Genomic DNA, 26,038 nt, shown 5'->3' on the forward strand with positions numbered 1-26,038 from the left:
GATCTAGTCCTCAAATGTTAGGATAATATGATCGTGAAAAATTAAAGGCAATGATTTCTAATTTGTTTATCCAGTGTGAATTGCCATTCAAGGTTATAGAGCATTCGACATATGTTAAACTCTTGGGTTATTTAGAGCCTAGACACGACTTGCCATCCCGAACCACCTTCCAAAAAGAGTGTATTGGTTTATATAAGGAGGAGAAGTAAAAGTTGAAGGTTTTGTTGAACAATCAAAGAGTTTGTTTGAACACCAATATATAGACATCGGTGCAAAACAAGAATTATATTTGTATCACGTGTCATTATGTTGATCAAAATTAGGTACTACACAAGAAAATCATAATGTTTTTCAAGATTCTTAATCATAGATGTGAGATTATTGCTTAGATGTTAGAGTCTTGCTTGATGGATTGAGAGATTAACCGCCTTTGTACAATCACTGTAGATAATGCCACCTCTAATGATGTCGCTATTGATCATGTGAGGAGGAGCATAAGAAATAAGGAGTTTACAATTTTGGAAGGTGAGTTTATACATGTGAGATGTGCTGCACATATTTTAAACCTCATTGTAGGTGATGGTTTAAAAATTATATATGATGCTATAAATAAGATTAGAGAAGCAGTAAGATTTGTGAGGTCCTCACCGGCAAGACTTGATATGTTTAAAACATGTGCGAAGGAGTTGAATATTATGTGTGGAAAAATGGTGTGTCTAGATGTTCCCACTAGATGGAACTCCACATACTTAATGCTTAGTATTGCTGAAAAATATGAAAAAGCTTTTGTGCTAATGGGAGTGAGAAAGTCAAAGCTTGTAGCGCCTCCATTTGAAGATTGGCAAAGAGCTCGTGTTTTTATTAAGTTTCTAAAAGTTTTTTATGATGCCACTTTGAAAATCTTCGGCTCATCTTACGTGACATCTAAGTTGTTATTTCAACAAATTTCTACAATTAAGCACAATTTAAACAAAATGGATCAGAGTGAGGATGATATGTTAAGGAGGATGGCATCTAATATAAAACTCAAGTTTGATAAATATTGAGGGGGCACGAATAAGATGAACTTGATTGTTTATGTAGCTTTTGTCCTTGACCCTCAATATAAGATTACAACCTTGTCATATTGGTTAAAAAAGTGCAAAGGGGATGAATGCGGAAATAGAATTGAGGCCAATGTAAGATTGCTCATGAATCGTTTGATTGAGCAATACCACAAGTTTTATGGGCTAGATAGTGGAAGATAAAATATGGCACAAGTTTCAAGTTCCTCGAGTATTATTGGTGATGACTTGGAATATGAAGATTTTGATACATCTCTAGATCAATATCTTGAGGGGCAAAATAATTCGGTATTTAGCTCGGACTTAGAGAGATATTTGTCAGATGCGATTGAACCAAAAGTACTTGAGTTTGATATTTTGGATTGGTGGAAAAGGAACTCATTTAGATACTTCATCCTTGCGGAGATCGCACGTGATATATTGGTCATCCCTATTTCAACCGTCGCATCCGAGTCCACATTCAGCACTAGTGGACGTGTAATAGACCCATACCGAAGCTCATTAGCGCCGGAGACTGTCCAAACACTAATCTGCATGCAAAATTGGTTGAGTTGTGAACCACTTAGTTCTTGGGAGGTGGAGGAGCATGTAAAAGACGTTGACATCGGAGGTAAATGCTTTTATTTGTTAATTTTGATTTTTTATTGCTAGTTTATCCATTTAACTTAACCTCTACATCTTTTTAAGGTAACCCTCTTCCTTCAACTTCAGCAACTTAACTTTTTGTTATTGATGGCACGAAATTTGGAGCTTATGACTTTGCATACACTGCATATTCAATCATGGTATGAGGCTTTACTTTGTATACTTTTTGTGTTTAAAGCCAAACTTTCATTGGCGGGAAACAATTATTAGTTCAAGAAGTTTTCTGTACAAAACTTCTTGTCATCTAAAGGCAGTTGGAAGGAAATTACTTCAGGTAATTCGTTCAAGAAGTTTTCTGTTACACCTTGAATCAGTTCATATAATTAAAAATGTAACACCTTGAATATATTGTTATTTTCTACCTTGTTTGTCTGTTAATTGTTCCCGCTTTAGTTATCTGCTTCAGTCATCACATTCATGGGCTGTGAGTTCATAGTATGCATGGTATACCCTATTGGCATGTCAAATAGTGTAGCAAGATATTGGCCTGCAATTGATGGTGATGAATCATGATGATGTAATGTGTAAGCCTTCACTAATAATGTTTATTGGCTTTATGCATAGCTTATATGAATTCTCCATTAGTTATGCCTATTGATATTAATACTTGCTGTTGTCCAGAACTCACAGACCTTATTATACTTAATTTAGAAAATGAACTGTCAGCCATAGCAATAGAGAGAAGACTTCTGAGATGCTGGCATTTTGGTCAATTTGTTATGAGTTGAACTTAAGGAGTACGATTCTCTACATTGAGGTTCATCTCTAATTAATTGCTATTTGCATCACACATTTTAGTATCCAGAATCACTATCTACTAAATTCCTAGGTGGAATGTAATGTAACCTTTTACTTCTTGCAGGATGTTTATTGGTACATGCAAGAGGCTGAGAACCATGAAGGGTTCTGATGCTGAGGTAGAAACAATTTTTACGAATAATCAGATTTATGTGTCATCTATATGCTCTACCTGAGTTGCTGCTATTTTAATTGGTAAGGTAAAATAACTTGACTTGCTATGGATAACTGTTGTACCTTTGTAGCTGACATGATTTGGCATAATCTTATAAAAAAAAGATTTATTTTCTTGGTACTTTTAGCATAATCTTGATCAAAACAATGGTTCTTATCTGCCACTAATATATTCATTCTTTCATTTTTAGTTTTCCTAGTTCTCACTTATATTTTCAATTGAGAATGTTGGTAAATATATATTGTGAAGTCCAATGCTTTCTCAATATAATACATGTGCTTAAGCCCTTTGCTTCTTAATTTGTTGATTACAGACCATCCATTTACCAGATTAAGGTGAAAAAAATTTAAATTTTCCCCCAAATTCAAGATTCAAGATGTGAAAAGTTATGATATTGTGTTGATTTAATTAGATGCGATGTATTATTATTTATTTTGTTCTTTGTAAATTTATGTTTTGCATTGTAATGTAACAACAATATTATCTAGTTTGCATTTTTATTTATTTTGTTCTTCAATTAATTTTTTTAGAAAATTCTTTTAAAGTGTTTTAATTATTATTTTTTTTAAATATGGGCAATTTAAATATGAGATCAGATTTTTTTTTTATTTTTTTAAAAGTGCTATAATTTCTATTTCCAGTTATAAAGATGTTTTTAGATTTTTTTTTTTCAAAACCCGAATTGAATCTAGGATTAAAGCAAAAAAAAAAAAAATCCGAATATCCGGTTACAATTTGGATTGAATCTGGTTATCCGCCCAGATTGAATTCGGGTTCAATTATCTGCTCAGATTTTGAAATTTGGATCCGGATCCGGTTATGGCCGGATACTCGAATCCACATCCAGATGCACACTCCTAATTATATTATTTATTAGAGAAAGAGAAATCAAGGGAACAATATTATCCTCATACACAGTTCCAAACTGCATTCTCAACCCAAAACATTCCTCCTCACGAGGCACCAACGACAAACCCATAACTTCTTTCCCACCATATCCTAAATTCAAATCTCGAACCTCCTAAATAGCTATATCGTTGCTGGCACGGTTAAAGTTTTCTTCACTATTAAAGTATACTAATAACCACTACTAGACGATAGTGACAGTTCCAACATGGGAACACTTGAAATAGAGTTAGTCATGCAAGAACTTGTGCTGTTGTATAACTTCTCGGAAGGCATTGATCGATTATGACATTAGCCAAATATTCAATGGGTTTTACTACATACAAATATAGTTACGCACTAATCTATGTATCAATACTGGTTTATTCATATTTAAAATTTAAATTAACAATGTTTTCAATAAAATCTACTTTTTGACCAATCACATCACATTAGTGTACAGATTAGTGCACAATTATGCTTGCAACTATATTTTTCTTTTATCAATTCTCACAACGTCAAAGAGTTCCTATTCATGCATCCTATTGCCTGATCATTGCATGACTATGATCTCCCACATTGCCAAGGTACCATTTTAAGAGGGTAGCATCATCTTTCTTTCTCTCTTTCTCTGCCGTTCTTAATCAATAACATAAGAAGTATTGTTACATATAAGTCAAAGTATTAACACACCATTTATAGTAGGACTTATTTTATAACTTAAAAAAAAAGGAAGAACGCTATTCATTCAATTTTTTGGCCTCGCGTGCGCCTCTTAAACACGCTTCCCCTCTTTTACTGCACTCATCCTCCTCCTATAGAGAGGAACAAGTTTCTCACTTTGGTATGAACTGCCCGTTGGGAAATACTTGGGCAGGGGTTGGAAACCGAAACAAGGAAAAGCGAGAACCACTTAAGTGAAAAGATCGATTTATTTTATATAAAAAACTTTCACGACAGCAATGTGTTGAATGTATAAAAAAAAATAAGAATTATAAATAAACTATCATCAAATCTAATTGGCCATCTATGCCCTACAAAATGGGCTATAAATTTAAAAAAAAAAAAAAATCTTGCAAGCACATTTCGTATATTAATTTGTAAATTGATATTAATATATAAGACATATATTTAATAAAATAATGTGAATTAAAAATAAAAATAATTTTCATAAAATATGAGATTTTTTTTTTTATTTTAAATTTTTTTAATAAAAATAATTATAATTATATGAATTAGTTTACGAAGAGTAGTTGTAGCTAACAAAACTCAAATAAAAAAATCAGCCATTTCGAAGTCTGAACAGCGATACTCGTAATTCAATTATCATCTGAGAATTTTGAAAAACAAAAATTAATCCAATAATCGTCAGTAAAAATTAGACTGGCCGAGAGTTTTTACGTGGTATAAATTGTGTCGAATGAAAAAAGCTCGGAGCACTGCTCGTCCTCTTCGTTCTCAGCTCTCTAGTCAATAGTCGTCGCGTGCGTAGACTCACTCGACCCTCTCACACGCACGGCATTCCCGGCCTCTCCAGTACGATCACGCTTCCTCGATCTAAAACCATAGGGTTTCGCTAATAAACCGCACAGTTCTATGCACATAAGTTTATATAACACGTATATATGCCTTAGTGCTTGTATTTTGCAAATGTGTATATGTGGAGCTGAAGTGGTTGCTTGATTTGTTTGTTTGTTTGTTGTTGTTATTGCAGGAATGGCCAGAAACCTAGTCGGATTTCTGGTGCTGGTCTTGGCAATTTCGATTTGCGAGGCTGCATCGATCTTTCAGCCAATCTCAGAATCCCATCGATCTGCGGCCTTGGAGCTCTTCACGCCCACCGATGGGTCTTTCGGAAGGTTAGCGGAACCCTAATTAACGTCCTCATTATGATGTCTTATTAGTCTGTGTTATTCGTTTCGATCATTCTCTATTTGAGTGACGAGGAAACTGTAGAAATGTATCGAAAATGGAATTTGAATATTTTGTGAGGTGAACTGAATTAGTGCTGATTTTAGTCCCGTAAATGTAAGATTTGGAGGTCAATAAAGCATAAAAATGAACCCTCACGGAATCTCTGTGTAAGTAATTTCCCGTTTAGTTCATGTGGAGCGAGCGAAGTAATGAGGAGGAATTTGGACTTGAATCTCCTGGGGAGGTCAAAGGGAGATAAAGGTGTATTAGTAGTGTATTAGTAAGATTTAAGATTTGATTCTGGTGTCAACACGAGAACGTGTCTTCTAGAAAATAGCCGTGTATTTGAATGCTTACTCGTTTAGGATCATTTGGCCTTCTAGCAAGGCTTTTGCTTCAGTTAGAAGCTGAGGATCTTCATCTAAGTTCCATAAAGCCCTAACAAAACCCTTAGTTTGGTAGCTTTGTCCCCTAAGTGAAAAAATGGAAATAACTGGATCTCAAATAATTGCCGTTCTTGTGCAATCTTTGTTATATTATGCATCTTAATGTTGCTAAATCTTTTGCATGGGCTTTGAGGTTTGGTCATTTCTGTTTGATGGAAATTAACTATTCAGTGTGATATTTTATGTTACCAGCTTAGAAGAGACATACGAAGCCTTAAGAACATTTGGGATTCTTGGAATCCAAAAAAAGCCTCACATAGGCACTGGTTCTTGCCAATCTGTATCTGAAACTCTTGGGTCATCATCTTCTACCACAAAAGATTTATTCTTCGCTCTAAAAGTTAATAGCATATTGGAATGCAAGATTGATGAGGCAATCTTCCAGGTATCCTGTGGCCCTTGCACTGATGTGTTGTTCACAACTTGCCTTGCAAGTCATTGCTTTTGATAAATGTGGCAATAAGTCACACCTGATTCTTAATTATATTTTTCTTTTAAAGGAAATCACTTCAAGGCTTAAAGCTGTTGTCAATGATGGCAATTCATTGCTCGACTTCTACTACTCAATAAGTAGTTTGGCACTTATTAAGGTAACAATCACACAATTTGTTAGGATGTATTCTCTAATTTTGATATATTTATTCCAACTTAAAAATTTGACTAAAATTTCAATTAGGTTAAAAATTTTCTCTAATCCTTCTTTGTAGTTCCTCATTTGTCTAGCTTTCATTAAATTTGGTATTTGTAAAGTTGATTTGTTTTATTGATATTGAAAGGGATTTGTTTCTCTTTAAAGGTTTTTAACTTGTATATACTTAGCATAGCAGTTCACACGTTATTGATTGATGCTTTTAAAACAATTTGTTTGATTAATTATTGGTGCAGGATCAAAATTCTAAAGTTGATGTACTTCTTGGTGATGCTGATGGAATTTTCCGTTCAATCAAGGTAGGTTTCTATACCACCTATTACCACCTTGTAGTGTTTCTAAGGTGGTAGTAGCTACCATTGTGAACTTGCCATTCAGACAGGGCATCGTATCTGTTTCCAAGAGGATGTTAACGCAGTTGGATTTGGCTGGGGATGTGAGGATCATACCAGAGCTGATCCTAGTCTCTCTTTTAAATTTTCATCTTTCAAGTCCCCTTTTTGTATTCCTTTTTTAATAAAAGGTTTATCTTTTGAATGTTTGACCATATGCCACTCATTATTGGCAGGCTTTGAGTCAGAGTGATGGAAGGTGGCGCTACAGTTCAAGTAATCCTGAGTCTAGTACCTATGCCGCTGGTAATGTTTTATCAGGAGCCATTATACTGTATGATGCCATTGTGTATACCATTTGTAACATTTGTTGTATCAGCTTTGGTTTTATTCCTGAAAAGCGGTTATATACTTAAGTCATAGGAATGAAAAGTTCCTACTCATGTTCATACTTGGTGTATTTTTCGATTATTTAGGATTCTCTGAGTTGCGTCATGATCATGACCTGGAATAATTGTGCTTCTTTCAGGATTAGCCCTTGAAGCACTTGCTGGAGTTATGTCTTTAGCATCTTCTGAAATTGATCATTCCTTGGTAATTTTACATTCTTTCAATTCTTTGTTTTGAGAGAAACTTTTTTTGAATGTTTTGTGAACCTAAAATATTGGTTTAGTATTGTTATATTTATGTTGATCAAGACATCTGTAGTTTGCTTACCTTCTAGAGTTAGAGGGCTTGCATTTATTAAGTGTGACGACCCCCCTATTCCTTGAGCAAGTTTAATTGCTAAAGCTTTTGTATCAAACATGATTGTGGTTTATGGTATTTCACTAAATCACAAATGCGGGCTTTGATGATTGCCATCTAGGTCAGGTAGTTATATGGCCAGTCTCCACATGCTCTTAACAAAATGTTACTATGGTTCGAAGTCAAGCCTTATCAATTATTTATTTGGACTGTTACTTTAGCGGGACTGTAATTGGTTAATGATCGTAATCCCAAATGACCCTGATGGAAGGTATTAGCTTTGACTAATTTGATACACATTCCATTTCTCATTTGTTGTTAGTTTCACCATCCTTTTAACTAATAACGTGCCTTTGATTTATTTTTTGGTGCTTGGGTCTTGAGTTATAAATTATTAAGTTTGATATATTATTTATTTCTTAATTTTGTATAAAGGTGATATTGAGGACAATCTAATGGCCCCTTTTTGGATGAATTGTGTGAGAGGTGGTGTTACCACTACCGGTAGTGGCGAGTCTTTAACTTGGTTCCCATACCTTCTGACCCATCGGGCCATCCTGAGTTTGAATTACTGAATTACTTAGTCAGAGACTAAGGTTGGAAGAACACTTGTAAAATAAACTCTACTTTTCCAATAATCTGCACCTATTTTTTTTTCTTGCCATTGGTATCCTGGTGTACTTGCATGTAAATACAAATGTATCAAATCATACTTCATCTAGTGTTGTCATGGCTAGTTTGTTGCTTCTAATATGGGTTTACCTTCAAGATGTTGTTTTTACTTGCATATTCCGTATCTTATATGTGGTTACATTTAGCAGATTGATACATTAAAGAATGATATAGTGAAGCTCTTTGACAGCATTGAGAAATATGGTATGTGTAGCTTTGTCTTTCCCCCTAAAGAAGCTCCTTTGAATTTTGATAATTCTACACTTCTACCTTCCAAGTCTGTGATTTCTACTTCTTTTCTGTCATTGCTTGCTTTACTGCTAGAAATTGCTCATAATATTCTTCGCTACAAGTTCTCAAAAGAATGATGGTGTAAAAGACTCATACAAAAGAAAGAAAGAAAAGAATGATGGAGCAAAAGGTGGTCTACAGATTTATAGCTTTTTCTGCACATACAACATTAAACAGTACCCACACGAACCTGCTCGTCTGTAGCCCAGTTCATTTTCAACCTAGAAACAGCTTCAAAGCATAACAAAATAGTTTTGAAGCAGCACTATTGTTATTGCTAGTTCCTAGATAGGTGCTATATCTTGTATACCTTCTTGTGTACTTGGGCTATGCCTATTATTATTAATACAATCGTTTACTTATTAAAAAAAAAAAAACTAGTGTTATTCCTAGTTACATGTGCATGCAGTGAGTTTTTGGCATTCGTAGTTTTAGTAAGGTTAAGACAATAGTTTTAGTAAGGTTAAGACAATATTGGACTAACTCCCATGGTTGGGTCCATTTGTATTTAGAAAGTTGTTGCATTGGGTGGTGATTGATGGTCATATATTATTTGAATTTTCTTGTGTACTAAAAGTATTAATTCCTAAAGCTTTAATGGATGCTTTATTTTAGGCTGCAAATGTAAGACTAAAGGGACGCCTTGCCATTATGCAATTCAACGTATCTACTGAATAAGGGGGATCATAGGAAATACAGATAAAAAAAGGGTGACTGTAGGAAATTGTGATATCTCATATGATAAGGATAAGGGTAGGTGATGAATAAGATCCCACATTGCTTGGGAAGAAAAAGTTCTTGCTCTTTATAAGGTTCCAATGTGGTTCCAATTGTATAATTGACTAGTCCTTTTGGAGTATAAGCCATATGATTTAGGCCTTCCATTGAGGCGTTACAAATGATATCAAAGCCTATCCAAACTAGAAATGTTGGACTTGAGCCGTGCTACCTACAACGAACAAGCCCTATGAGGACGTTAAGAATTTAAGGATGGGAGATTGTGATACCCTATATGATAAAGATAAGGGTAGGTGGTGAATGAGATCCCACATTGCTTGGGAATGAAAAGTTCTTGCTCTTTATAAGGTTCCAATGGAGCTCCAATTGTATCATTGATTAGTCATTTTGAAGTATAGGTCATGTGGTTTGAGCCTTCCTTTAGGGCGTTATAGAAACAAATTTGGTTTGTCCATGTGGAGCATACAAGCGAATGAATGTACTGAAATGGGCCCTTATGGTTCAACAATGCTGAAAATAGCACTAATTGAGGCAATTAGAGAAGATAGGTCAATGACTATTGGGAGAGGTCCTCATCAAACTCCTACAAATCGGTGAAGGGTGGTAACAAGACCTGGTCTTTGGTAACACCATTTTGTTTAACTAATAATTAGGGTTATTGTGGTGCCCTCGACCCCCACGTGTGATTCGGTAGGAGTCGCGATAATGGGGTGATGGCCACTTGGGTCATGCACCCCAACACCGAGTGCAAGTGTGTGTGGACATGCAATATGTGTATTTATAAATGCAGTAGAAAATAATAATAAGGCAATCCAAAAAGCTTAAGTATCGGAAAATTTAAATATAACCCAACAAAGAAGTCTCCATAAGGTAATTATAGTCATCTAGCTGAATAAAGTAAAATGAGAGTCCAATTAACACCAATGGGATAAACCCTAGGATATCACTCCTCAGGTGGGGTCGGTCCTTCATGCTCAAATCTGTCTTCTGCATCAAAGTCTACGGTTCCATGAAACGGAACCGCAGGTGGGAACATCACAATGAGATTTCGCAATTTCAACAAGTAAATCCACAAATCAACCACCAAAAATACGAACAATGAAAACAGACAACCATACGCACACAATGTGCATAAGAAGATATTCCAAAATTTACTTTTTCCCTTTCCCTTTACTAGAAAAATTGACAGACAACCCACTCACACCAAAATCCCATTTTATGAATAGAAAATACTTATTTTGCTACGGAATGCACCATGGTCTCCTCCCCTAGGTACCATCCATATACTTTGGCTCCTTTCATCACACCACAGGTAACGTCTGTGCGTGTGACTTCGTAACAAGCGATACCCATCTCCACGCCCGGCACGTACATTACCAGGCATCCTCTAGCCTCTGCTAGTAGAGAGGTCACATAGTCGGCACGAGAGCATTATCGTCTTGTTCGAGCCTGTTGTCACAAGGCTATAACCCAGGGACGTCACTCAATTTTACACTCCCAAATGACCAGAGGAGCTCCACTGAGATAATGCTTCATCTTGGCTTGGGGTCATGATATGCATACACCCACAAAATCCCATTAGCCTTTTGACGCCAAAACATAGTTTCCAAATTTACAACAGAGGCATAGAGGAGAGCACAATTAATATGATAAAGATAAATAATATGTTATATTGGGACAACCATGTAAAAAGATTTTCTCTCCGTACACTTCCTCTCCCGTGATGGTTAGCTTTGTTCAGTTTCTTTAGTTGGGGTAGTTAACGGCGGTTCTCACTGCGTTGCTTAGTTAGGTTCTAGTTATATGCTATGTAGTGGTGTAAGGAGGTAGTTATTGATTCAAAATGCTTCACTCTTGTAAAGGAGGGGGGCAGGGTGGTTATCACAGAAAAAACTTGGAGGATGGTGGCAGAGATAGCTCTGGGTCCATTGGCGGTGCAGTGGTTGGCAAAGGCCATGGCGGTATGTTCAAAGGAAGAACGAAAGGAATTTTATACTTCAAAAAGGGAAGGCAGCAGTAGTTTCATTGCTCAACGGTGTTCAAACTCGAGAGGTTGTTATCTGGCAGTGGTAGAGTATGGAGTTGGTGGGAGGAGGAACTTCATATTCATACCTGAGGAAAAAGGAAATGGGTGGAATAAGATGGGGGAGGCGCTGTGGGATTTTGTTGATGAAAAGAGAAAAGTGCAAACTAAGGATAGTCGGAAGAAGACGATGGTCAAGCAGGGGCTGGTGCAGTCACAACCTTTGTCCTACAAGGAGGCACTGATGGTGGAGCAACCGCAGGAGCAGCGAATTGAAAATGAAGGATTACTTGTACAAAAAGGTATGGCTTTGGGTCAGGTCCCTGACAGAGAGACGTGCCCGGTACAGTGGCAAAGTAGTAGCAGATAGGTAGGTGGCGTGTCTGACGGGGAAACGTTGAATTTGTTGTGGGAAGCAAAAACGAAGATTATAGATCTGCAAATGAAAATAGAGTTCTTATTAGAGAAGGAAATGGGGCAGGCCTATAATGGGCCGGATATGGGCCTGGAGGGGAAGGAGTCTAGGGCCACGAGGCCTTTTAATCTTGGCAGCAAGGGGCCTACGGGTAAAGGCCCTCTTAGGAAGCCTAATGACCCGTCCTCAGCTCACGGGCCGTTAACACAAAAAACCTGGAGGATCTGTAACCCGAGATCTGACCCTTTTACGTCGGCAGCACAGAAATTAACGACGACCCATGCTCAGGCCAAACAGATAACGACAGCGAAAATTATGCTGGCAACACAGACATCGCCGGCGAGAAGGATGGAACAGATTTTGTTGTATCGTGTGGAGGAAAAAGAGGAGATCCAGCCTCCGATGGTTCTTTTCCTAGATATCTACGCACAGACTACACTGATATGTAATATGGTGGAGTTTTTTTTCTCAAACGGAGATACATGGTTTAGAGGGAGAACACCTAGACCTTTTCCCAGAACACGAATTCGAACGGAATAAGGAGACCATGGAGGAAAACGAAAAAAATCAGCTCCCGAGAGCTTTTCCACTTGCTGTTGGTGGACAGAACATTTCAGATATCATAAGGGAGGATCTTGCGGCTCAAAGTAATGAAATAATAATGGTCCCTGACTCTCAAGAGTTAAACCAGCCGATGACCTTAAGGGAGGTACCTGGTATTCCATCTGAAACCATCTCAGATGGAGTGGAGATAGTGAACACAATGGTGGAATGGGAAGGCCATAATCAGTGTGAAGGGCAGGGGGACAAGAGTCCGTTCCCTTTAGACTGTCTTTTACCAAATGAGTGTGAGATGTCGGATTGGGGATTCAACAAGGTTAAAGATATTCAACAGATAGTGGGCATGAAGTGTGTGGGCTATGAAGAACAGTTTTTGGCTCCTCACGGCCATTGAGGTGGGTCACTCGCATTCTAAAAATAAAGGAGCCAAGAAACGAAGGGAGCTTAAGAGATTGGATTGGTCATTGAATGAGGGTAGTTCAAGCCGTGATAGGGTCAAAGGGAATGGTACATTTGTTTCTTTCTGAAGCCAAAAATAGTGTTGTGGAATGTTCGGGGGCTAAATGAGAATAATAAGCGCTCTTGCATAAAAAACTTGCTACGGGAATGGCGGGTGGAAATTGTATGTTTACAAGAGACCAAACTGAAACTGGTAACCAGAAAAATAGTGAGAAGTGTATGGCATTGCCCATACGTAGACTGGGTCTATTTGGCTTCGAATGGGGCTTTGGGGGGTATTCTTGTGATGTGGGACAAAAGGGTGATGATGAAGAGGGAGGAGTTCATAGGGGAATATACGGTGGCCGTTTCTCTTAAGATGGTGGAAGATAACTTTTTGTGGGCTTTTGCAGGAATTTATGGACCGAATGTTGACAACATCAGACATCAACTCTGGGAAGAAATTGCGGGGGTACACAGCTGGTGGGATATCCCGTGGTGCATAGGAGGGGACTTTAACATCAAAAGGTTCCCCAGTGAAAGATCGGGTGATAGTCTTATACGTCCAACCATGACAGAGTTTTCCGATTGCATCTTTGAGTTGAACTTGGTGGATTTACCACTTATCGGTGGCCCATTTACTCTGTCCAATAGTCAGACATGGTCACGGTTGGATAGATTCTTAATATCACCAGAGTGGGAATGTCAGTATCCAGAGGTTTGTCAGAGGAGATTGCCGCGTCTATGCTTAGATCACTTTCCAATTTTACTGGATGGCGGAGGCATTTAAAGTGGGCGTAGTTACTTCAAGTTTGAAAATATGTGGCTTAAAAGTGAGGGTTTTGTAGATAGGGTAAGGCATTGGTGGTCCTCTTATCAGTTTAATGGTACTCCCTCCCATATACTTGCAGGCAAACTAAAGGCTTTAAAGGAAGATTTAAAGCTGTGGAATTCCCAATCTTTTGGTGATCTAGGGGAGCAAAAGAAAACATGATGGGAGAGTTACAGGTTCTTGAAAGGATCAATGAAGGTTGATCTCTCATTGTAGAGGAAAGATCAAGAAAGACAGAATTGACTTCAGAGCTAGAAAGGGTATTATCTTTTGAAGAGATATCTTGGCGACAGAAATCAAGAGCTTTGTGGCTGAAAGAAGGGGATATAAGTACAAAATTCTTCCATAGAGTGGCAAACTCTCATAGGAGGAATAATACCATTGAGATGCTGAATATAAATGGTAGAGAGTGTATTGAGGCCCTTGTGATACGAGAACATGTGCTAAATTTTTTCGAACAACTATTTACAGAAAGAGAGGGATGGAGGCCAAAAGTGGATGGTCTTGTTTTTGATTCCATTGAGCCACAGACAGCGGCAAGGTTGGATAGAGCGTTCGAGGAAGAGGAGATATATCAAGTGATCAGACGAATGGGGAAAGACAAAGCGCCAGGACCAGACGGTTTTCCGATGGGGTTCTTCCACACTTGTTGGGAGTTGATAAAAGAGGATATGTTGGATGTCTTCCAGTAATTATTCTCGTCTGGGAAATTTTAGAAAAGTTTGAATACGACTTTTATTGCATTAATTCTGAAGAAGACCGAGGCTGTGGAAGTGAAGGATTTTAGGCCCGTTAGCCTCATTAACGGGTTCTACAAAATTATTTCAAAGGTACTAGCAAACAGGTTGGGAGAGGCCATTGGTAAGATAATCTCGAAGCCACAAAATGCCTTTGTTAGGGGTCATCAAATTCTGGATTCGGTATTAATAGCCAATGAATGTTGGATAGTAGACTAAAATCCGGCATGGCAGGGATTATTTGCAAATTAGACATGGAAAAGGCATATGACCATGTAAATTGAGCCTTTCTTATCTATCTACTGAGGAGGTGTGGATTTGGGGAAAAATGGTGTAGGTGGATCAGATGGTGCATTTCAACAGCAAGATTCTCAATTCTGATTAATGGCAGTCTAGAAGGTTTTTTTAACAACTCGAGAGGTTTAAGACAAGGGGATCCGCTGTCCCCACTTCTCTTTGTTATCATTATGGAGGCCCTGAGTAGGATGTTAATGGCTCTAGTTACCAATGGTTTATTGGCTGGTTTTTCTGTGGGTGATCTGAATAGGGGCCTTATCTCGATCTCTCATTTACTTTTTGTTGATGATACTTTAATTTTCTGTGAGGCTGAACAAGAACAACTTAGAACTCTGAAAGCGTAACTGTTATGCTTTGAAGCAGCATCAGATTTGAGAGTAAATTTTGATAAATCAGAATTAGTACCAGTTGGGAATGTTAGTAGATATCGACAGTTGGCTAAGACATTGGGGTGTAAGGTAGCCACTCGTCCTATGACATATCTGGGTTTACCGCTAGGGGTGGCTTCACGAGCCATAGCTATCTGGGATATAGTTATTGAGAAAATAGAGAGAAAATTGGCTGGATGGAAGAGACTGTACTTGTCGAAAGGAGGCCGAGTGACCTTGATAAAGAGTACTCTTTCTAACTTACCCACTTATTTTCTGTCTCTTTTTACAATTCCAGCTTTTGTGGCTGCACGGATTGAAAAATTGTATCGTGATTTCCTTTGGAGTGGTTTGGGGGATGAATTCAAGTTTCACCTAATCAACTGGGATACGGTTTGCAGACCAATTTCTTCAGGTGGATTGGGGATAAAGAACTTGAGAAATTTCAATCGGGCACTCCTACGGAAATGGTTTTGGAGATATAATATGGAGCCGGAAGCATTATGGAAAATATTAGTTCATAGTAAATATGACAGCCTATGGGAGGATGGTGTACTAGAGAGGGGAATGGATCGTATGGAGTGGGGATTTGGAAGCAAATAAGAAGAGGATGGAGGTTGTTTGCCAACCATACTAAACTTTTGGTGGGGGAGGGCACCCGTATAAGATTTTGGAGGGACATTTGGTGTGGGGAGGAGGCACTGAAGGACGCTTTTCCTTTTGTATATCAAGTGACTTGCGATCAAGAAGTTTCGGTCGCGGACCTTTTGGTTCGCTCAGGGGATCAAGTTCACTGGAACGTCACTTTTTATAGAGCAGCACATGATTGGGAAGTAAACAGTTTCGCGAATTTTTTCAACCTAGTGTACTCTATGAAGCCGAATGGATTGCATGAAGATAACCTGTGGTGGAAACATACGAGTAAGGGTATTTTCTTGGTTTGCTCTTATTATAAGGCCCTTATAGCTATATACCGATTGCTCCGTTTCCATGGAGAAGATTGTGGAGGAATAAAGCACCGCCCAAAACACTTTTCTTCATTTGGACAGGAGCCCTGGGTAAGATTCTGACTACCGATAATCTGCGGAAGCGGCGGGTAATCATTATTGATTGGTGCTTTATGTGTAAGAAAGTTGGCGAGTCAGTGAATCATCTCCTGCTACATTGTGAGACAGCTAGAGCCTTGTGGTGTGAAGTATTCCATCGAGTAGGGTTAAATTGGGTGATGCCAAAGTCAATAGTTGAATTATTAGCCAGTTGGGCGATGCTGGGGGGAGATCTACATATCAAAACTGTGTAGAAGATGGTACCTATCTGCATTATGTGGTGCATTTGGCAAGAGGGAAATGAACGAACATTTGAAGATAAGGAGAGGACAACTGAGAAGCTTTGTATCTTATTTTTCAGCACTTTATTTCTGTGGTCTCTAGCTATAGACTTTAATGGCCTAAATGTACATGAGTTTCTAGTGACTACTATAGCCACCTAGATAGGTCTTACCTCTTGTATACCTTCTTGTGTACTTGGGATATGCCTATTATTATTAATACTACCGTTTACTTATAAAAAAAAATTAAAAATGTAAATGCGTAAACAGACAGTTATTGGATGACATGGCAATAAATACATCAACCAATGGCAGAACAACACAGATTTACAAATCACAACTACATGTGATTCGCTTCACCCGGTCCTCGGCCAACAATTCCAACACCAATTATAGTATTATAGCCCAACGCTCCACAAGGCCCCAGGCCACTTCTCATTCACAACCAGACTGCGACAACATTCAAATAATAACTTATGCCACGTTAGTATTTCAAGGGTCAATCCAGGAATTTACTTACCATGCAAAAGGGCAATTCTAGATGATCAAGTGTGTTGACTTAAAGTTTCCCTCTCAAATCGAGAGAAAATAGTGAGTGTTTGCACATGAAGTTGTGTAGATGGAAAAAGTGGTTAGTCAAATTTGAACTGTGACATAAAAAATAAAGTAGGAGGTGAGGGGCAAACAGGCTTACTGTGGCTATGGCTGGAGGGGCAGAGCACGTCGATGGCAGTGGCGGGGCATGGTGATAGGGACAAATTTGGTTAAACAAGGGATTCTACAACTGGGAAAAAAATGATGGTTGGAAAATCTGACGTAGATAGAGGGTTGAGGAGGGGAAGCTCGCAGTGGATGGTGGTGGTAGGTGGCAGCACAGAACCCTAACATAGAGAGATCTAGGCTTGGTTGGGTGGTTCTAAGAGGGGGGAGAGATTGAGTGGAAGTGGAAAGGGTGTGGGGGTGGTCGGGTGACATCTAGTGAGCTCCAGAGTGTGGATCACGGTGGCATGTGGCGGAACCCTAGGCAAAAAGCTCCTAAGCCTCACGGGATGGAAAACAGGGATGGGATGAGAGGTCTGGGGGTTGAGGACGAGATTGAGAGGAAGAGGAGGGAGGGCACGAGATGAGTTTTCGAAGGGTGGAAGTCCATTCTATTTATGGGCTGAGAGATCCATCCACGACTATGATTGGGGACTCCGTGCAGTGCGTAGGTTGCGGTGGGGGGAACAAGTGCTCAACCTACGCGTGCGTGAGAAGTGAGATGAATGGCGGCCACATGACCGAGAGGAGCCATTTGCAGTGCTGATGAGCTTAGCTTAGACTGGGGGACGAGGGAGGTGGTTAGATGGTGGTAGAGGGGAATGGGATGATGCGGACACATGGAGCTGAGGTGGTGGAGGGCGTGGGTAGTGGAGCAAGCCATGGGTTGTGGGAGAGAAGGGAGGCTCGGTCATGCGGCGTAGGGGAGAAGAAGGGGGAGGGAAGGAAGAAAAAGGATTAGGGTTTTCACCCCTTCCTTGCAAAAAGTGCGTCTTTTAGGACAATAAGGGGCTGGGCTTTCATCTACATTTGGGCATTCCGCATGGGCTGGGCTTCATGCTGGGTTTCACATTTATATTAAAGTTATGTTTAAACGTGTATTCTTTTCTGTGATGACCCGCTTTTGCGTGTATTTTCACTGAAGGGTTGTTTTTAATTTAATTAATATATTAGTTTATTTATTTTAAATTAATGTGTTTTAAATTGGTTTTTAATTTATTTGATGTGGTGTTTATTTTATTTAGTCGTTTTACGGTTTTTAAAATCGTTTTCGGCGGATCAGTTTTGGTTTCCGGAGTGAGGACTGGACCTCATTTCTTTTCTTTTCTCTTTTTCTTTTCCCTTTTTCCTTTTTCTTTTTCTTCTTTTCTTCTTTTTCTTTCTCTTTTCCTTTCCGGTTTCCCTCTCCCCGTCCGTCCTCCCTCTTTTTCTCATTCCTGTTGCCTCCACTTTGACCGGCCGGTTCTCCGCCGTCCGGCCACCGTTTGGTGCGCCGTCACCACCATTCTCTTCCCCTTCCACCATAGATCATCCCTACCAATTTTCAGAGCCATCGGACCAGCCGTTAGCTTTCGAGAGCCGCCGGAAGTTGCTGCACCTGCTCTGTTTTCACCCCTGTCGCCGGAATCTTCTTCAGCCCAGACCGCCGCCGTCCGGCCACCGTTTGGCTCGCCGCCGGTCTTGTTCGAACCCCCTCCCTCCGGCGCACCTTCCCACCAAATATCTCCCCCATCTGGCCGGCCGTTTGGCCGGAAAAGCCATTTGAAGCCCCACAGTTTTTGGCTCAATCCGCCGCCGTCGCTCCACCTCCGGCCACCATTTCTTCACCACTTCATCACCGACTCCTTGCCGTCCTAACCCACCTATTTCCGGCCTCCAACGACCACCGGAACAGCTCCTACGAGCTTGCTTTCCGATTTGAGTTTTCCGGCCTATTTCCGGCGTTTTCGCCGCCACCCACGGCCAACCACCACTTCCAATAGCTTCACAATCATCCCTACACCATTCCCTATCAATCCTAAGCTCTAGTTTGTCCCCGTTCAAAAGTGGGTAATTTATTACCCACGGGCACAGTGTAAAATACACTGTTACGTTGCTTTTCTTCCGTCGTTTGCAACACCGCAAGCTTTCTAAAAATACCATATAGCGCTGTAAGTATTTTCCAAACCCTATTTTCAGATTTAAATATATATCGCTCATTCAATTTATTTATTGTTGTTGGTTGTTGATTCCGGAATGAGTCCGAGGAGTTTCGGGGGTCGGATGGATGGAGGACGGAGTTGCCTGTTTATTTGTTTTATGTTGTTGGATTATTTTATTTGCATTGTTATGGCATTACATGGTGCATGCACGCGTGTTTGTGGATTTATGTGAAAAGCCTGTGTATTGGCGTAAGTGTATTGCGGGTGCGTGTGTATCACGAGCCCAAGCCGGGATGGGTTATTATCTCGGTGGAGCTCCTCTGGTCACTCGGGAGCGGAATAAACTGAGTGATGTCCCCTGAGTTGTCGAGAGCGATGACGGGAGCGGGGCTAGGGGATGCTTGGCTACGAACGCGCCGGGCGCGGAACCGGGCATCGCCCTACTCACCGACTCCGTGGCCCTTCGCTGGCGAGGGCTAGAGGATGCTTGGCTACGAACGCACGGGGCGCGGAACTGGGCATCGCTCGTTAGGTGTCACATGCGTAGTGGTACTCTGCGGTGTGGCACTGGAGCCAGGGTGTGCGGATGACCCCTAGGGGAGGTCATGGTGCATACGGTTAAAATTGGATAATGGTTTGTGAGGCCAAATGGGACTTTTGGCGTGGGCCAGATGGACTTCTGGCGAGATATTGGGCCAAATGGACTTTTGGCGGCCAAATGTGACTTTTGGCGTGTTTTTCGGAAAGGATATGTTTTTGGGCCAAATGGGATTTTTGGCGTGTGTGGAAAAAATTATGTTTTATGGGCTTTGTGCATTGGGCATGTTTCATGCATATTGTTTGAGTCCTATGTGTTTTTATCTGGTAGCGTTTGGGTTTACTTACCTGCGGAACCATTTGTGGTTCCATAGTTTTTGGTGCAGGTGATGAGGATGAGGAGGAGGAGGCTGAGCCCGAGGATGCGGCTCCGCCGGGTTGCTGATGATATGTTTTATATTTATTTAAAACTGTATTTGTGGTTTTTGTAATATTTTATTTATATATGTTTTAAACAGCCTGTATTATGTTAAGAAAAAAATTCTGGTACTTAGTTATATGACTTTCGTTATCCGCTGCGTTTTTCTTGTGCACACTTGTTGCCTTTGCACACACTTGGCACCCGTCGATGGGATGGTGACCCGGGTTGTCACCATCCGGACGTCTCGATTTTCCCGTGTTCGGGCGTGGGGAATTGGGGGCGTCACATTTTCTGGCTTAGTTTAAACTAGAATGTCTTAATTCAGTATTTTCTTGCTTGTATTCTTGATCTGTCCCTTTAATTTCTGTCTGTACATCTTCCAATCATTGTACATCATTGCTCATATCTTCCACTCAGTGTGCATTTTCTATTTGTACTATTTGTTCCAGTTTTTAAAACGACTTATAACCAAGCTGATAATCTATAAATTAGTAGGATCTTGATGTTTTATAAATTCATCTTCTGTCTTCAGTCTTATTGATACCTCATTTAATTGTTTACTTATGACTATATCACTTGTCTGTAGATGATGGATCCTTTTACTTTGATGAGAAACTTGTTGATGCACGTGAGCATCATGGTCCTCTTTCGACTACATCTGCAGTTATTAGAGGGTTGACAGCATTTGCATCTTTGACTTCTGGAACTATCACTGTCAGTGATAATATACTTATTTTTGCTGGCGTTATTGTTCTAAAGTTCTGTTGGACTATCTGGTGATGCTTTGCTTTTGTGTTTTGCAGCTTTCAGGCAACAAGATATTGGGTTTGGCAAAATTCTTCCTTGGAATTGGAATTCCTGGAAATTCCAAAGACTTCTTCAACCAAATAGACTCGTTGGCTTGCTTGGAAAGCAACAGGCAAGAGCTTGCTTGGAAAGCACCAATAGTGTTTTATTTCTTGCACTTTTTACTAATCTTATTCTATGAATTGGTTTCTACCTTGACTACTACTGATCTTAGATTTAATTTGTATGTCTAAACAGTATGTGTATTGTATTTTATAATTTTATAATCTTTAATGGTTCTTTTTTTTTTTTCAGTTCATATTTTTCCTTCATTACGAACTGTTTGGGTAATGAAAACATTTGGATATGGATGGCTTTTGATTGTTACTGGAGCTTCACAACATAGTTTGAATATGTGGCAGACATTTACATATTAATTTGCTGCATAAATGTTTTAGACATGAAGTTACAAAGTAGTCATTTATTCTATTCCAATCTTTTAATCTTTCCTTTGGTGGTGCAGGATCTCTGTCCCACTGATTTTGTCACTTCCAGCTACAGTGCTTTCATTGACCAAGAAAGACCAGTTAAAGGCGTGTCAACTTCTCTAAATCTCTTAAAAAATCTAGCCCATTAAAATTTGGTTTTTCATATTGTACATATGATTTTTAAGTAGTTGGTGGATTTTTAGGTATCATGCTCTTCATTCTGCCTTATTTGAAAATCATAAGCATGGTGTTACCCTCCAAGCAAGATGGTAGCACACTGAACTGCATGAAAAGAGATCAATTATATATAAACTCAGTTCCAAACTTTGTTGGATTTTAAATGATAGATCTGCAAGTATGAATCAGTGTAAAATTTATATAGATTTTAAAATTTTACATAAATTTTAATCATATTTTTCTCATGTCATACTTAGATGTAATTGGGCATGTTCATTGTATACTACAGGTGTACTTAGGCGATGCCTTTTATATCAATAAAATTTTACTTTTATCAACAAAAAAAAAAAATCTCATGTCATATTTTATTTGACCTGCATCTGTCAGCAATTGTGCAAATTGATGCAGTTGCATGCATCTCTCATCACCTCTGCATCCAACATTTCAACCGTGGACCTCTTTACCATTACAGCAATAAGTGGCTACTGTTTGTCTTCTGGTTGATAGAGGTTTTATATTAAACTCAAAATTAAGCTATTTTGTGATTTATAAAATTTGATCAGGTTAAAGTGAATACTGTGCTTGGATCTAGCGCGCCACCTTTAACAGTGAAGCTCATGCAAGCCTTCATTTCTGGTTCAAAGGATTCTTCCGTAATTGAGAGCCAGGTAAGAAAGGGCTTATTTATTTTTGGCTTTTTGTTGAGTGATATTTGTTCATTTACCTTCATTTGAGTCTTTAGATATCATCTGAGATGTTGACTGTGATTACCTAACTTGGTTTGATGCTTTATTGTGTGTAATTATAACATAGGAACTCGGGTTTGACCCAGAAAATGCCGTACATATCTTAGATGTTTTGCCCAAGAGTGTTGATGTTGGAAATTACATCTTTGTTTTTGAGGTAAGCTTTTTGTTTTTGGGTTCCAAATACATCAAGATTTAAACTACAACTGGTGCTGAGTTCACACACGTTGAACTAAACAGATTGTGCTCCATGATTCTGTCGACAAAAAAATTTATACAACTGGTGGACAAACTCAAGTTCCACTATTTGTTACTGGAGTTGTCAAAATTGACAATGCAGAAATTGCAGTACTTGATAGTGATCTTGGCAGCATAGAAACCCAGAAGAAGTATGTTAATGCCCTTTCTACTGTTTTTTGTTATATTATATGAAATAATAATGCTGATTAGTTACTCATTTGCTGGATTCATGCCATCATAATATCTATCTGGACTTTATTTTCCATGTTACTTTATTATATCATGCTCTATCCCTCTACATTTATGAGTTTTGCTTCATCCGTATAACTTCAACTTGGTGCATCTTCTACGCCATGGATCCATTCAGGATTGATCTGGCTGGGGAAACTTCTGTATCATTATCTGCAAACCATCTCCAAAAACTGAGACTATCCTTTCAATTAACCACTCCTCGTGGGAAGTTTTTTAAGCCACATCAGGTTTGTTGTTTTTTTCTTTTTTTTGTCTACCTTTCGAATGAATTAAATCCAAATTTAGTTGGTTGTGATGTTTGCTGCGTGCAGGTATTCCTCAAGTTGAGGCATGAGACCGAGGTTGAACACATATTTGTGGTGGGGAACTCTGGCAAACAGTTTGAGATAATTCTAGTTAAGTTTCTTGGATTGTTTGTTAATTATACTTTATTTATAGCTTATTTCATAACACGTTCCACACCTGTTACATTTGAAAAAATTAAAAAAATTAAAAACAAAGCCTTCTGTACCCTCGCCTCTCCCAAAGCATTATGGACTATGGCACAGGTGGTGCAATATGTGGTTGAGATAATTCTAGTTCAGTTTTGTGTATTACCTGTCAATTATTATTTCTTTATAGCTCATTTCAATGAAATTTTACCTCTACTATATATTAAAAAATAAAACCTTCACCTCTCTCTCTCTCTCTCTCTCTCTCTCTCTCTCTCTCTCTCTCTCAAAGCCTTATGGAATATGGCACAGATGGTGCAATGTGTGGTCTGACACATGATTTATTTTTTTGATAAGTAATAAAAGATTTTATTCCCAAGGAATAGGCATAAGCCCAAGTACACAGGACACACATGATAAATGCAACAAATTTCATTTTCATATTATTTGCCTGCTCACTGAAATGGCTAGGCTTTGTATTCGAAATAACTTCAATTTTGTAATGTTTCTAGCAAAATAAACCTTCAATGTCTAGGCAATGAGGACTCCTGTTGCAAACAAGAGTTTTAGGGATGCTCTGGCTACTTCTCAAAGATAATGTATTACAAAATACATACACACACAACACGCATATACACCCGCACTATGCACATAATTCACATATTATGTTGATTACTAGGATACACCTAAAATTTAAATGTGGAGTACTTGATGCATTTGCAGCACCTTTGTACACTAGGAAAGGGAGCCTAAGAATGCAATAATATTTAATGTGATATAACTATTTAAGATTGGTTTGGAAATTGTTTATCTTGAAGGTGCCTGTACTGGCTACTTTTTGGTTCTAGGAAACTGGAAAGCATGTGCCTAGACTATTGTCAAGTGCCTTTTTTTGGACTAAAACATATGTTAAGACTTGGAACTTTGTTTCAAGTTGCATGTAGATATCTCCAGCATCAGGTAGCATGGTTATCAATCAATGAACCAATTACCCATGATTTTTAAAAACTAGGATTCTTTATTTTGCTCATGGTTGGCAATTTATTTTGCAGGATTTTCTTGGACTGGTTGAGAAGTTTTTCTATCTCTCTGGCCGATATGATATTCAGTTAACTGTTGGTGATGCTGTCATGGTGAGCACTGCATTTCATCCCAAATTCTCTCTTAACATATTTCTGATAGTCCAAGCAAATTTGTATATTCTTTTCCAGGAGAACTCCATTTTGCGAGCTGTTGGCCATGTTGAACTAGATCTACCCGAAGCACCTGAGAAGGCACCTCGTCCTCCTGCACGACCTGTTGATCCTTACTCAAGATATGGGCCCAAAGCAGAGATAACCCACATCTTCAGGGCTCCAGAAAAGCGCCCACCTAAGGAACTCTCTCTAGCTTTTCTGGGCCTTACCCTTTTGCCATTTGTTGGATTTTTTATTGGGGTGAGTTTTGCATTAAGAATTCTTCTCATTAAATTGTTTTGTTTGAAATATCATCCGCTAAGCTTTTCTTGGCGATTCACTTCATGAGCCCTTGGATTAAATGAATGGTGTCCATACACCATATATAGAAATTAGTCTAATACCAACTAGCCTAAGCTGGATGTCGAGTTCTTGTTGCTTAGACATCAAATTTTTTATACAAATAACAGCTTGGTAATTCACGTTAAGCTCCATGCCTTTGTAGATAATCTTCTTTTTAACTGGTTTTGTGTTATTCTCCGGTTGATCGTTTGTTGCTAATGACCTAATGTTCTAATGGCATTTATGTTGTGCATATGATGTCAAGACATTCTCATGCATGATTGTCACTATTTTTGCATCTGTGAGAATGCAGTTCATCTATTTTTAAGTCCAGGGGAGGTTTGAATGGTGAGTCGAAATGAAAGTTGAAAGTTGAATAAAATATTATTAGAATATTATTTTTTAATATTATTATTATTTTGAGATTTGATCATGTTGAATTGTTTATTGTATTGTGTGGGAATTTGAAAAAGTTGTAATGATAAGATGGGATGGGATGAAATGTTTTTTCTATCCAAACCTAAGAGTGTTCCATGACATTGAGGGATGTATTAAGTTAACCTGCTTTGATGTCTTCAACAGCTATTACGCATCGGGGTGAATCTAAAAAACTTCCCTACTTTGGCGGTACCAGCGACATTTGCTATCCTTTTCCATCTTGGCATTGCAGCAGTTATTTTGCTATATGTGCTGTTCTGGTTGAAGGTATGTCTTTTACTTTTGTGCTTTGATCTGCCCCTTTTGGGGTTTTGACCTCTGGTTAGCAAGCCTATTTTCAGAATTTTTGGGAAGAATAATCTTATTCTCAAATCCTAAGTGTTGACATTTTAATGCATTCTGCAAAGGTTAATTAGTTTTTTTTTCATATATGTTCTTTTCCGAACGGGCACCTCCTAAATATACAGTTTTCTCCTGCTTTGAGTTCTTTTAATATGCTTGTGTATTTAATGGTGCCTATTTCATATACAGTGGGATCTATTTACAACATTGAAGACTCTTGGCTTCTTGGGAGCTTTTTTGATGTTTGTGGGGCATAGAACCCTTTCCCATCTAGCCTCAACATCTGCCAAATTGAAATCTACCTGAAAGAAAGAAAATTTTCCTTCTCTCGAGAGATCAAATGAAGAATGTGGAATTTGACGATAAACAGTGGGTGGGACTTCAATCTCAATTTTGTAGGACCTTTATTTTTTATTTTTTTTGGATAAATTATTTTGTGCTTGCCTGTTCCATAAATTTCAGTGAACACGCTCATAACAATCTAACATATGTAAAACTTAATTAATGTGTTTCTGACTACTCCCCACCCTTTTTTTTTTGATAAGTACTACTCCCCACCCTTTTCTATTGGCTGGAACATTTCTCAACTTTTTCAGCAATTACAAGCATATTAAAAAAAAAAAAATCT

The 26,038-nt window shown here is 38.7% G+C and overlaps 1 protein-coding gene across 2 annotated transcripts; it reads left to right on the top strand.

Moving 5' to 3' along the window:
- The first annotated feature begins 4,941 nt into the window (after positions 1-4,941).
- On the top strand, positions 4,942-25,929 carry LOC122305349 (dolichyl-diphosphooligosaccharide--protein glycosyltransferase subunit 2-like). Of its 2 annotated transcripts, none has more exons than XM_043117817.1 (20): positions 4,942-5,103; positions 5,282-5,426; positions 6,120-6,312; positions 6,428-6,517; positions 6,813-6,875; positions 7,145-7,214; positions 7,438-7,502; positions 8,477-8,531; positions 20,580-20,707; positions 20,797-20,912; positions 21,303-21,372; positions 22,008-22,112; positions 22,258-22,347; positions 22,431-22,579; positions 22,798-22,909; positions 22,994-23,077; positions 24,166-24,246; positions 24,325-24,549; positions 25,213-25,335; positions 25,600-25,929. In XM_043117817.1, the coding sequence occupies exons 2-20, from the start codon at positions 5,284-5,286 to the stop codon at positions 25,714-25,716; spliced, it is 2,079 nt and encodes a 692-aa protein (XP_042973751.1). In that variant the 5' UTR covers positions 4,942-5,103; positions 5,282-5,283; the 3' UTR covers positions 25,717-25,929. The 2 variants fall into 2 exon arrangements, with proteins under 2 accessions (XP_042973751.1, XP_042973752.1); XM_043117818.1 differs by having other exon boundaries at positions 5,038-5,186.
- The last annotated feature ends 109 nt before the right edge of the window (positions 25,930-26,038 follow it).

The sequence above is a fragment of the Carya illinoinensis genome, chromosome 3, assembly GCF_018687715.1.
Source record: "Carya illinoinensis cultivar Pawnee chromosome 3, C.illinoinensisPawnee_v1, whole genome shotgun sequence".
Classification (NCBI taxonomy): Eukaryota; Viridiplantae; Streptophyta; class Magnoliopsida; order Fagales; family Juglandaceae; genus Carya; species Carya illinoinensis.

What these genes read in the sequence shown, in the direction of transcription:
- LOC122305349 (XM_043117817.1), top strand. Translation starts at nt 5,284, where the DNA reads ATGGCCAGAAACCTAGTCGGATTTCTGGTGCTGGTCTTGGCAATTTCG. An exon ending in CCAAGAAAGACCAGTTAAAG is followed by an intron (nt 21,373 to 22,007) that starts GCGTGTCAACTT and finishes AAATTTGATCAG; the next exon opens with GTTAAAGTGAATACTGTGCT. An exon ending in ATGTGCTGTTCTGGTTGAAG is followed by an intron (nt 25,336 to 25,599) that starts GTATGTCTTTTA and finishes TTTCATATACAG; the next exon opens with TGGGATCTATTTACAACATT.